Source organism: Balaenoptera ricei, chromosome X (genome assembly GCF_028023285.1).
Source record: "Balaenoptera ricei isolate mBalRic1 chromosome X, mBalRic1.hap2, whole genome shotgun sequence".
NCBI lineage: Eukaryota > Metazoa > Chordata > Mammalia > Artiodactyla > Balaenopteridae > Balaenoptera > Balaenoptera ricei.
The window spans coordinates 62,653,442-62,667,783 of record NC_082660.1 but is presented as its reverse complement, the minus strand read 5'-3'; the positions used below and the strand labels follow the sequence as shown (position 1 = coordinate 62,667,783).

Below are 14,342 nucleotides of genomic sequence, written 5' to 3'. Positions count from 1 at the left end.
AGACATACCAAGCAAGGGCTAACAAAGAGAAAGTAGGTGAAGAAATATTAATCAGACAAAATAGATATAATCATCTAAGAAGATATATGCCATGACACTTTATGCAGCTAGCAACATAGCTTAAAAATATATAATACATAAAGAAATACAAGGAGAAATTGACAAATCCTTGGTCATAATGTAAGAAAATAGCATAGTAAGTAAATAACAAGACAGGACATGGAGACTCTGAATAATACAATTAATGAGTTTATCTAATAGGTATACATAGAACTATATACCTAACAGAAAACACACTCTTTTCAAATATACATGGAATATTAACAAAGCTCAAACAAGAGTCAGACAAAATTTCAAAAAACAGAAATCACACACATTCATTGATCATAATGCAATAAATCAGAAATTAACAACAAAAGAATACACAGAGACACCTACTACCTAACTCTTAGGTTAAAGAGGATATTAAAAAGGAAATCTCCTATTTAAAAATGAACAGTTAGAGTACTATTTCTCAAAATTATACGATTATATCCAAGTGGTACTTAGAGGAAAATGTATAGTTTTAAATAGATCTTTTGGGACTTCTCTGGTGGCGTAGTGGTTAAGAATCCGCCTGCCCATGCAGGGGACACGGGTTCGATCCCTGGTCTGGGAAGATCCCACATGCCGTGGAGCAACTAAGCCCGTGTGCCACAACTACTGTGCCTGTGCTCTAGAGCCTGAGAGCCACAGCGACTGAGCCCGCGTGCTGCAACTACTGAAGCCCGTGTGCCTAGAGCCCGTGCTCTGCAACAAGAGAAGCCACCACAATGAGAAGTCTGCGCACCGCAATGAAGAGTAGCCCCCGCTCGCCGCAACTAGAGAAAGCCTGCACACAGCAACGAAGACCAGACGCGGCCAAAAATAAATTAAAAAAAAAAAAAATATATATATATATATAAACTTGGCAAAATCTTCGAACCAAAATAAGGAGAGCATACATACAAAAAAAAGTTATAGGTTACTCTCTCATAGGAACAGATATATAAATGTCCTAAATTGAAAACTAGTACGTGAATCCTGCAATGTACAGAAAGAGTAATTTATCATGATCAATTGGGGATGATTCAATGACAGAAAATTTATTTTTACAATTTATTCTATCAATAGGTTGAAAAAAAGAAAAACTACACGTTCATTAATTCCCAATCAATGATAAAATTCAATACTCATTTCTTATTTTTAAAATATACAATTCTTAGCAAACTAGGACTAAAAGGTCACTTCCTTAACTTGATAAAGGCTATATCTGCCAGTAGATTAAGGTGAAACACTAGCAATGTTCTGGTTAGAGCAAAAAAAGAAAAAAAAAGATGAGAATGGTTACTATCATTGGTACTATTCAACCTTACACTGAAAAAGATATGAAAAGAAATAAGATATAAATGTTGGAAAGGAAGAGGCCAAAGTATGTACTTGAAAATAATGTGAATACCTACCTAGGAAATCCAAGAAACACAACTGACAAATTATGAGAAACTAAGAATGCAATTCAGCCATGTGGTTAGATATAAGACGGAAATTTGAAAATTAATACTTTTCTTAAACAGGATTAGAAAATAAAAATAGAAAAAGAGGTATTCAAAATAGCAACAAAAACTATAATATTCCAGAATAGGCCTACCAGGATATGTGGTGTAAGAATTACATTAAGGGGGCTTCCCTGGTGGCGCAGTGGTTGAGAATCTGCCTGCCAATGCAGAGGACACAGGTTCGAGCCCTGGTCTGGGAAGATCCCACATGCCGCGGAGCAACTAGGCCCGTGAGCCACAACTACTGAGTCTGCGTGTTTGGAGCTTGTGCTCCGCAACAAGAGAGGCCACGACAGTGAGAGGCCCACGCACCGCGATGAAGAGTGGCCCCCGCTCACGGCAACTACAGAAAGCCCTTGCACAGAAACGGAGACCCAACACAGCCAAAAATAAATAAATAAATAAATTTAAAAAACAAAAGATCACGGTCCTTAAAATGATATATTAAAAAAAAAAAGAATTACATTAAGAAAACTACGAAGCTTACTGAAAGACATAAAAGAAGACTTGAATAAATGCAGAGAGATCATGCTCACGGATGGGTAGGCTCAGTTATACTTAATCTATAAGCTGAATTTAAGTTCTCAATAAAAATCCCAAAAATATTTTTCATAGAACCTGACAACTTGATTCTAAAATTCACCTGGACAAGAAAATAATCAAAACAGTTCTGATAAAAGAAAAGTGAGGTGAAACTTGCCCTCCCAGAGATTAAAATATACTGTGATGAACTGTATTTATTAAAAGGTTTGGGACTTCCCTGGTGGTGCAGTGGTTAAGAATCCACCTGCCAATGCAGGGGACACGGGTTCGAGCCCTGGTCCGGGAAGATCCCACATGCCACGGAGCAACTAAGCCCATGCGCTACAACTACTGAGCCTGCACTCTAGAGCCCATGAGCCACAACTACTGAGCCTGCGTGCCACAGCTACTGAAGCCCGTGCGCCTAGAGCCCGTGCTCCGCAACAAGAGAAGCCACCGCAGTGTGAAGCCCGTGCACCACAACGAAGAGTAGCCCCCACTCGCAGCAACTAGAGAAAGCCCTCATGCAGCAACAAAGACCCAACACAGCCAAAAATAAATAAATAAATAATAAATAAATTTAAAAAGAAAATAATAAAAAAAATAAATAAAAGGTTTAAGAATAAACAAATTCACTAATAGGGCAGAATAGTGTCCAGAAATAGACACACACACATATGGTCAACTCAATACACCAAGATACTAACTCAATTCAGTAGGTAAAGGACCTTATTTTTAATAAATGGTGCTAGAAGAACTGGATATTCATGGGGGGTGGAGGATGATCTTCAACCCCTATCTCACTTTATAACCAAAAACTAATTCAAGATAGATCATACAACTAATGTAAAAGTTAAAACTATAAAGCTTCAAGTAGAAAACATAGGAAATTATCCTCATCATTTTGGGTATGCAAAGGTTTCTTGGACAGGATACCAAAAGCTCTAAGCATTAAAGAAAAAAAAATGATAAACTGAACTTCATCAAAATTAACATTTTTGTGCAAATCAAAACTACAATGAGATACCACCTCACACTGGTCAGAATGGCCATCATTAAAGAGTCTACAAATAATAAATGCTGGAGAGGGTGTGGAGAAAAGGGAACCCTCCTACACTGTTGGTACAAATGTAAGTTGGTGCAGCCACTATGGAAAACAGTATGGAGGTTCCTCAAAAAACTAAAAGTAGAGTTGCCATATGATCCAGCAATCCCACTCCTGGGCATATATCCAGACAAAACTATAATTCAAAAAGATACATGCACCCCTATGTCCATAGCAGCACTATTCACAATATCCAAGACATGGAAACAACCTAAATGTCCATCAACAGATGAATGGATAAAGAAGATGTGGTACATATACAACTGAATACTACTCAGCCATAAAAAAGAATGAAATAATGCCATTTGCAGCAACATGGATGAGCCTAGAGATTATCATACTAAGCGAAGTAAGTCAGAAAGAGAAAGACAAATAACCATATGATATCACTTATATGTGGAATCTAAAATACGACACAAATGAACATACCTATGAAAGAGAAACAGACTCACAGACATAGAGAACAGACTTGTGGTTGCCAAGGGGGAGGAGGGAGTAGGGGAGGGAAGGATTGGGAGTTTGGGATTAGTAGATGTAAACTATTATATTAAACAACAAGGTCCTACTGTATAGCACACTATAGTCAATATCCTATGATAAACCATAATGGAAAAGAATATGAAAAAGAATATATATATGTATAAACTGAGTCAGTTTGCTGTACAGCAAAAATTAACACAACATTGTAAATCAACTATACTTTAATAAAATTTTTTTAAAAAGCTATGATGGGGAATTCCCTGGTGGTCCAGTAGTTAGGACTCAGTGCTTTCACTGCCGTGGCCCAGGTTCAGTCCTTGGTCTGGGAACTAAGATCCCACAAGCTGCGTGGTGCAGCAAAACAAAACAAAACAAAAACAAACAACAAAAAACTATGATGAGATGTATTTGACGCCCACTAGAATTTCTAAGACAACATCTTTATTTATGAAGATGTGATAAGATGGAACTTTCAATAACATTGCTGGAGTATAAAACAGTACAAACCATATTACAGAACTGTTAGGCACTTTCTTATAAAATTAAGCATATATCTGCCTCTTCCACTCCTAGGTAATTACCCAAGAGAAATGAAAATGTATGTTAACAAAAAGACCTGTACACGAATGTTCAGGGCAGCCTTATTCATAATAGCTAAAAACTGGAAATAACCCTAATTTCCATCAATAGGAAAATTGAAGAACAAATAGTGGTATAATCATATAATGGAATACTACTCAGCAGTACAAAGGAACACATTATTAATCAAAGCAAGAACATGAAAAAAATCTGCCCAAAAAATCTTAAGTTGAGCAAAAGAAGCCAGACACATGAAAAAATTATATGATTCCATTTATATGAAGTCTAAGAACATGTAAAATTAACCTATGGTGATAGAAGTCAGAAAGTGGTTGCTTAAAGTGTAATGTGGGAAGGGTGGATTGACTGGAAAGAGCACAAGAGAACTTTCTAGGGGAGATGGAAATGTTTTTTATCATGTTTTGGTTGGTAGTTACATGAGGGCATACAACTATCAAAACTCAAGAAATTGAGCATTGAAAATATGTGCATTTTATTGCGTATAAACTTTACCTCAAGAAAAAAGTATATAGGAAGAAATACACACATAAGACATGAATCGAAAGATTAACAAAGTTAAAAAATGAGACTAAGAAAAATATATGCAACAAGGGATTAATATCTAGAATATAGAAACAACTCTTAAAGTCAACAGGAAAAATAACAAGAAAAACAAGAAAAAGTCAACCTGAAACAAAAAAACCAAATCAAAACAAAGGGTATGAGCAGGGAATTCACAGAAATGGAAAGAGAAATGGCCAGTAACACAAAAAGATGCTTAATTTCATAAGTAATTGGGGAAATACAAGTTCTAAAAAAATAACATGCAATGTTCAAGACAGGGGAAAATAAAAAAGGTCAATAATATCCAATATTGTCAACGGTACAGTGAAACATAGTCTCACATATTGTAGGTATGTGCATACTGGGACAGACATTTTAGAGGATAATATTTAGCAGTATTTAAAAATCTGAAATGTGTACACCCTTCAAACTAGCAATTCCTCTTCCATGTATATAACCTAGAGAATACTCTCACTTGTATATCACATACAAGGCTATTGACTGAGGCATCATTTTACAATAGCCAGGAACTGAACAACCTAAATGTCAGTCAAAACAGGAATAGTTAAACAAACAAGGTAGACTTTGTATACTGTGGGATCCTAAATAGCAGTTGTAAAAATGAGGTAGACTTATATACTAATACAAAAAGATTTCAAACATATATTGCTGAGATAAAAGCAAGCTGAAAAACAATATATGCAGTATGATAGCATCTATCTTTAAAAACAACAGGAAACACCAATAAAAATATATACACAGAAAAACATCTTGAATGCTACCCACCAGGCAGGTAAAAGTAGTTACCTCTAGATTAGGATCAGGTGGTAAATCAAGGGGGATTTTATCTTCATCCATATTGCTTATGTTTGTATACCAGGAATCGATTCATGTATTACTTGTGTAATTAAAAGGAGATAAATTGGTTTAGCAATGCCAAAATTTTAAAAGGCATATAACAAATGTATTACTAAATGTGTATATATATATACATATATATATATATATATATATATATATATATATACACATATATAGAAAAATATCTGGTGATGATAAACACCCAACTTAATAGCCATGGTCAAACAAGAGCCTGGCTGAAAACTTAAAAGGAAGATCTGGGGAGTGAAATGTCCACTGGGGACTTTATTTTATTTAATTTATTTTTTTAACATCTTTATTGGCGTATAATTGCTTTACATTGTTGTATTAGTTTCTGCTGCATAACAAAGTGAATCAGCTATACGTATACATATATCCCCATATCCCCTCCCTCTTGCGTCTCCCTCCCACCGTCCCTATCCCACCTCTAGTCCACTAGGGACTTTAAAAAGCTCTGATATTGCTGGAGAAAGCCATGTGCATGCTCAGGAAAGACCTAAACATGTCAGTAAAGACCTAGAAGGCCCTCATCTTGTACCTCTGGCTGACTCTGAGACCCTGCTCAAGAAGTAAAGACTAAGACAGAGTTGTAAAGAACCTCAGCATTGAAGGTAAGCCGCAACACAAACTCAGAGCCCTAGGCAAATGCTGGAAGAGTTATAGGTTCAAGGCATTTAAGGAAATGAGACCAATCACTAGCTAACTACTAAAGTAACTGAGCAGACACTTCTGTGACCACAAACTATAGGGAGTTGTAGAATTAGTCCAGTGAAGTCATTAAAGGTATAAAAACAGTAAGTTAGATTTATTTTAGGAATACAAGATGGTTTAGCATCCAAAAAGCAATTAATGCAATATACCAACAGAAGAACCAAAATAACGTGATCATGTCAATAGATGATGAAAAAACATTTGGCAAATTCATGATAAAAACACTCAATGAACTAGGTATAGAAGGGAATTTCCTCAACCTGGTAGGGGCATCTGTGAAAAACCCACAGCTAACATCATACTTAATAGTAAAAGACTGAATGCTTTTCCCCTAAGATCAGGAACAAGACAACAACATCCACTCACGCCACTTTTATTCAACACTGTACTGGAGGTTCTCAGCAAGCTTGCAGGCACAAGATCAATATACAAAGCTCAATAAATAATTTGAAAATGAAATTAAGTAAAAACAATTCCATTTACAAAAGCATTGAAAAGAATAAAATATTTAGGAATAAATTTAACAAAAGAAGTGTAAAACTTGTACTCTGAAAATTAAAAAAAATTCTATTGAAAGATATTAAAGAAGACCTAAATAAATGGAAAGACATCTGATGTTTATGAATTGAAGGACTTGAAAGAACTGAAAGATGCCAACACTCCCTAAATTGATCTACAGATTCAACACAATCCCTGTGAAAATCCCAGCTGGCTTCTTTGCAGAATATGACAAGCTGACCCTAACAGTCATATGAAAATGCAAAGGACCCAGAACAGCCAAAACAATCTTGAAAAAGAACAAAGTTGGAGCCCTCACACTTTCCCATTTCAAAATTTATTACAAAGCTACAGTAATGAGGACAGTGTAGTAATGGCATAAGGATACACATATAGATCAATGGAATAGAATTGAGAGTCCAATTGCTTCTTAACAAGGATGCCAAGACAATTCAATGGGTAAAGAATAGTCTTTTCAACAAATGATGCTGGGATAACTGAATATCTACATGCAAAAGATTAAAGTTTGGACTGCCACTTTACACTATATACAAAAATGAACTCGAAATGGATCTCCGACCTATATTTAACATTGAAAACTATAAAACTCTTAGAAGAAAACAGAGACGTAAACCTTTGTGACCTTGGATTAGGCAATGATTTTTTAGATATGATGCCAAACACCAAGCAACAAGAGAAAAAACAGATGAATGGAATTCATCTAAAAATTTTAAATCTGTGCTTCAAAGGACACCATCAATAAAGTGAAAAAGCAACCTAAAGAATGGAAGAAAACATTTGCAAAGCATATAACTGATATGGGGCTAGTATCCAGAATGTGTAAAGAACACACACAACTCAACAATAAGAAGATAAATAACCCAATTTAAAAAATGGGCAATGAATCTGAATGGACATTTTTCCAAAGAAGATAACACGAATTGCCAAGAAGCGCATGAAACATTATTAGCCGTCAGGGAAATGCAAACCAAAACCACAACGAGGTACCACTTCATACTCACTAGGATGGCTATAATTAAGACATAATAAAACTAAGAATATGGAGAAATTACAATCCTTTATATATTGCTGGTAAGAAGGTAGAATGGTACAGTTGCTATGAAAAACAGTCTGACAGTTCTTCAAAAAGTTAAACATAGAGTTATCATTTGACTGAGCAATTCCACTTAGGTATATACCCAAGAGAAATAAAAACACACATCCACACGAAAACTTGTACATCAGTGCTCATAGCAGCATTACTAATAAAAACCAAAAGTGGAAACAACCCAAATGTCCATCAACAAATGAATGGATAAATAAAAACTTAATATATTCATGTAGTGGAATATTGTTTGGCAATAAAAAGGAATGAAGTACTGATACATGTTACAACATGGATGAACCTTGAAAAGATGTTAAATGAAAGAATCCAGTCACAAAAGATCACATATTGTATGATTACACTTATATGAAATGTCCAGAACAGGCAAATCCATGAAGACAGAAGGATTAGTCACTGCCTGGAGGTGGGGTGGCGGGGGCTGGACAATGGAAAAAAATGAGTGACTGCTAATGGGTATAGGTTTCTTTTGGGGGTGATGAAAATATTCTAAAATTTATTGCAGTGATAGTTGTACAACTTTGTGAATATACTAAAAAATTACTGAATTGTACACTTTAAAAAAGTGGCTTTTATGGTATATTAATTACATATTAACTTTTTAAAAAAGAAATTTAAACAGCTACCATATGACCCACATATAACACTCCTAGGTTATACCTAAAGAGAAATTAAAACATTTGTCCACACAAAAACTTATATATAGATGTTCACAGAGCAATATTCAAAATAGTCAAATTGGATACAACTGATGAATGGGCAGACAAAATGTTGTATATCTGTACAATGGAATATGATTTAGCAATAAAATGAAGTAATGATACACTGCAACATGGATGATCCTTGAAAACCTTATGTTAAGTGAAATAAGACAGTCACAAAAGACAATAAATTATATGATTCCATTTGTATGAAATATAGGTTAGTGGTTGCCTAGGGCTAGAAAAGGGGGTTGGGATGGGGAGTGACTGCTAATGGGTATGAGTTTCTTTTTGGAGGTGATGAAAATGTTCTAAAATTAGATTGTGGTGATGGTTGCACAACTCTGAATATACAAAAGTCCATTGAAATGTACAGTTTAAACGGGTGAATTTTATGGAATGTGAATTATCTCAATAAAGCTGTTAAAAAAAACTCAGAGGGCTTCCCTGGTGGCACAGTGGTTAAGAATCCGCCTGCCAACGCAGGAGACACGGGTTCGAGCCCTGGTCTGGGAAGATCCCACATGCGGCAGAGCAACTAAGCCCGTGTGCCACAACTACTGAGCCTGAGTGCCTAGAGCCGTGCTCCACAACAAGAGAAGCCACTGCAATGAGAAGCCCGCGCACCGCAATGAAGAGTAGTCCCTGCTTGTCGCAACTAGAGAAAGCCTGCGTGCAGCAACGAAGACCCAACACAGCCAAAAATAAATAAATAAAATAAATAAATTTAAAAAAAAAACCTCAGACTGTACACCTAAAATAAGATAGAGGAGGCAAAAGAACCTTTAAAAATAGTCTTAAGAAGGATAAATCTCAAAGTACAAACATAGAACAAAAAGGGCACTTTTAAATACATTCAGAACAAAAAGCTGAATGAGGAAGAAATAGGTCTCTGCCCTGTGTCAGCAGTATAATAATGATAAATGACAAAGAGGTAAAATTCCTCAATTACTATTTCTGCTTCTGCCGTCTCAGTTCCCAAGAGGGAACTGAAGCCCAATATGAGTAAAGAACTCATTGTAGTAAGGTAGTAAGCAAGAACTCAACTACTTTAATAAGAGTTCAAATGTCTTGGACCAGATGAATTATAGCTGAGGGAACTGAGAGTAATTTCAAACAAGAACACTGAAGCTATGTCAATGATATTTGAAGAATCACAGAGAAGGATGTTCCGGAAGACTGGGCAGATGTCATTTCAATTTTCGAAAAAAGAGAGGTAAGTTAATTCCATAAATTACAGACCAGTCAGTTTGATATAAGTCTTCTAGATTATTATAGGGATGGCTTGCAAGAACCTAGAAATGGAAGAATAAGCACTAGAAGCCAGCTTGAATTCACTTAGAAAAAGTCAATTTAGGCTAATCTTTATTTCTTTTTTGTACCGTTACTAAGCTGGTAGCTATGAAAAATATGGTAGACATATAGTATATCTGGACATTAGCAAGGCATTTGACAAAATCTTTTATGAGATCCTTAAGTACAAAATTGAGAAATGGGAGCTGGTTGTTAATTTTTGTTAGCTAGGTTAATAACTGCTTGAAAGACCATTCCCAAAGCATGCAGATTACCAGGTCATTATCATGCTAGACGCAGGTTTCTAATAGCATATACCATGGGGTTCTCCTAGCCTTAGGAGCTTCATCGTTTATATCCAACCACTTAAATGAAGATATGGAAACCATGATGATGAGGTTTATAAGTGACAACATCTGGGAAGGAGAGTGAATACTTGGGACGACAGAATCAGGATATTGATTTTAATTATAAGTAGTTGGGGGTAAAACAAAACAAAACAAAAACTAAAACTTGCCTGGGCCAGATGAAATCAAACCAAGGACCAGATCCAAATCTCATACCTAAATTAGAAAATGAGTGCAAGGGAGAGAAACAATTTTTCACTGTTTCTGAAATCAGCCTCAAACTTGAATTGTAGCTACTGTTAGAATGTGACCTGAGATATTCCAGTCAAGACACCAACAATAGCACGAAGAGTACTGGAAGTTTTTATCTACGACTGTAGCCTTAATTATTCTCACCCTCTTTTAGACGATCCCCTTCGGCCTTGGTTTTCTTCTGTCTTTCTGATCCAGCAAGGTCTACAAGATGCAGCTTGGAGCGAAAGCTGCTATTCCTGTGATGATAACAGGACACAAGTGAGAATGGTACACAAGCTTGAGGGTAGGTGAGTATCAAAGCTCACCTGCCGGCTCTCATTTTCTTTCACGTCAGTCCAAATGGCTCCATTCATTACTCATGCTCAGAGTACTGATGTCTGGTTATTTTTCAAATCAAGAAGCAACCTATCATTCAACTTTAGTAGAACTAATGTTAAAAATCTTGACTCTTACTTGTAATTTGAACTTACTTGTCACTTTTCTTTCTTTGCTCTATGGAGATTGTAAAGATGGCATGAGATCGGGATGACTGGGAGTTCATAGCTGTGGAGGCCACAGTCCTACAGTTGTTGCCCTGCTCCAAACAGGAAACAGTATCCAGGGCAACTAAAACAGTCTTCTCAGTGAGTCCCACAATCTAATTCAGAGAAAGAAAAAACTCTCTTATGATTCGACTTCAAATACTTCATCAGAGATATAAGGACTGGTGGTTTAAAAAATAATGCCTTGATGTTCCAGTAGAACCTCAATAAATAGTCATGGTAATAAGGGCTGGGTTTTTTATGTTTTTTTTTAAATTTTATTTTGTTTATTTTTGGCTACGTTGGGTCTTCATTGCTGTGTGCGGGCTTTCTCTAGCTGTGGCAAGCGGGGGCTACTCTTTGTTGCGGTGCACGGGCTTCTCATTGCGGTGGCTTCTCTTGTTGTGGAGCACGGGCTCTAGGCGTGTGGGCTTCAGTAGTTGTGGCTCGCAGGCTCTAGAGCTCAGGCTCAGTAGTTGTGGTGCACGGGCTTCGTTGCTCCACGGCATGTGGGATCTTCCTGGACCAGGGCTCGAACTCATGTCCCCTGAATTGGCAGGAGGATTCTTAACCACTGTGCCACCAGGGAAGTCCCATAAGGACAGTTTTAACTAGCAACTCTGTGATCACTGCAAACCAAGGTCTCCAATCTTCGCTGGGGACCTCCAAAACAAGGATGCCAGTCAATACTGGAGCTACAAAAGACCTCTAGATTTTATAGTAGCAATGGTATGTGCCTTCCAGGGAGCCCCAAGTGAAGGTAAGTTTTGGCCCTAAGGACAGCAAGGGCCACACAAATAGCTATGGTATTTCTCTTTGCTACATTCTCCTCCATTGTGGCCCTGTGTTCCTCCCTATATCTTGGACCCATTTTATACCTCATATTCACTAGGGAAAATAGCATGGTACAATTTCCACTAGGCTTCCATTAGGAAGCCAGGAAAACAGGGTCCTAGGCTTGGTACTGTATCTACCCAGGAGAATTTGTATAAGTTAAAATCTCTTGGAGCCTCTGGAGATTGAACTAGATGATTATGAAGTCTCTTCTAGCCTCAATATGCTATGATTTTATTACCCCATAGCTCCCAAACCTATATCTGTGGCCCTAATTTCTAGTCCTATACTTCAAATTGCCTGCTACTTACACTTTGACATCAGTAAATTATAAAACCAAACTCATCTTCCTTCCACCAACACTGATTCTCTCCACTACTTCTTCGTTTCTACTAAGACCTCTATTCTCAAAACCTCAGATTCGCCTTTAATTCCTGCTATTCCCCCATATCTCACCTATCACCAACTCCCAGTCATTCTTCTTTTGAATCCATTGTTTCCTTTTCCTTTCCACATCTACCTGCCTAATCCAGGCCCGTATTACTTCATGCCTGAAAAATAAGGCAAAGTTTCCCTAAATTTTCCTTCCTCATCCTAGTTTTTCTCCTTTTCAATCCATTCTTGTTTAGCCTTCCGAAAATCCTGCTTCCTAAAATGTCACCAAACTCCTAAGCCCTATGCTAGATAATGAGGGTACAAAGAGATCTTAAGATACTCTCCTAACCTCCCGGGAGCTAACTTAGTCGGAGATATACACGTAAGATAAAAACTTGGTAAAAGTAGCCAGTGCAATCCTTCATTCGGAAATATTAAGTAGCTTACATACTATTCACAGGGATAGAAACTAAGCTCTTTAGCCTGGCTTCATAATCTGGTCCTAACACATCTCCTATTACTTCCCAACCCATATCCTCTAATGCAGACAGACCAATCTAGTCTTATTACCCCCAGGAATATATTTTCTGCTTTCCTGCTTAAGCTATTCCTTACTACAAGAATAACCTTACTTCTTTACTTACTTATATTCCATCCATCCCAACTGAAGAGTGCTCACAAACTTGTCCTTACCCTCCTCAATTTGAGTCAGAAACTTAACACTTCTCTGTACTGCAAATTTTCCCTCAAACAGTGCTTGGGATTTAATTCCTGCCTTGGTATAGGACACATAAAAGATCTTAGTACTGGGTCAAGAGCCGGCTCAGTACCAACATTCTTTCTGGTCACAGCATGCATTTTACCCAGGTTTCTTATCCCCACTATCCAAACTGTCTTTCTGTATCCCACGCTTATCAGGCTTTCAAAATAAGTCTGATTCTTCAAGCCTTGCTTTAGTGCCTGGCTAATGACTTAACGACCCAGAAGGAAAAAAATTTCAGTAGCATAGGCATCTGCCCCTCAAGCACCTGCACCCTAAATTTCAGCTTTCTCTGCAGGGAAGAGAAGAAGGAGAGAAAGATGGATAAGGTATTATTTTCCCAAGTTTTCCTAAGTCTGTACTACCCTATTCTCATCCACTTCCCACCTCAAATTCTCCCACTCCTGAATACTCAAGCTGCTGCTAGAACCAAGCTCTGCCTGTTTTCAACACTGGCTCCTGGATTTGGTCCACTCCCATATACAATACTCCCAACCTTGCCTCAAACTTTGTTCAGCTACAGCTCCTCAGCCTACATCTATACCATGTGATGGAAGCCTCTCAAATAAGCGATCTCTTCTTCCTATGGTACTTATAAATTTTAAATTTTTGTATCGTTTTACTTTCTAAATATCATTCCAGAGATCTAGCACAATGTCTATTACAGTGTTGTCTAACAGAATTTCCTATGACCATGTTTTATATCTGTGCTATCCAATACAGTAGCCACTAGTCACGTAGCTATTGAGCACTTGATATGTGGCTGGTAACTGAGGGACTGAATTTCAAATTACATTCAATTTTAGTTCATTTAAGTTTAAATAGCCATTTGTGGCGAGTGGATACCATACTGGACAGCCCAGCCTCAGAACTCTGTAAATAGCCAATAAATATTTAATTGATATTAGCATTCCTTCAAGAGGTAATAGGAAGGTGATAAAACTTCCTTCCCCACAAAAGTTCCCATCTAGGAATTCTAGGTTAACAAAGGGAATTAGGACCACACAAAATCTGAAAGACTGAGATGTTAGTAGTCATTTAAAACCACAGTGGCAAATAAAAGGAGTGTGAACTTTAGTAGTGGCCAACATTTTAAAATAACATCAAATGAGAGAAAAACACACCTTTATGCCTTCCTTAGGATCCTCCCGTATATTTATTTGAGGGGCTTTCTCACGAGATGGGCACAGAAGATCCAAGATTTCTTCATTGTAAATC

At 37.1% G+C, this 14,342-nt stretch overlaps 1 protein-coding gene across 1 annotated transcript in view; it reads right to left on the bottom strand.

Annotated features, from left to right (window-relative positions):
• Nucleotides 1-14,342, bottom strand: part of KIF4A (kinesin family member 4A) — a 125,650-nt gene that overhangs the window by 106,311 nt on the left and 4,997 nt on the right. Inside the window, exons 4-6 of the mRNA XM_059911463.1 lie at nucleotides 14,249-14,341; nucleotides 11,105-11,271; nucleotides 10,776-10,870 (exon numbers count right to left, since the gene is read on the bottom strand). Of these exons, the coding sequence (XP_059767446.1) occupies nucleotides 10,776-10,870; nucleotides 11,105-11,271; nucleotides 14,249-14,341 (355 nt within the window). The remainder of the gene's footprint in view (nucleotides 1-10,775; nucleotides 10,871-11,104; nucleotides 11,272-14,248; nucleotide 14,342) is intronic.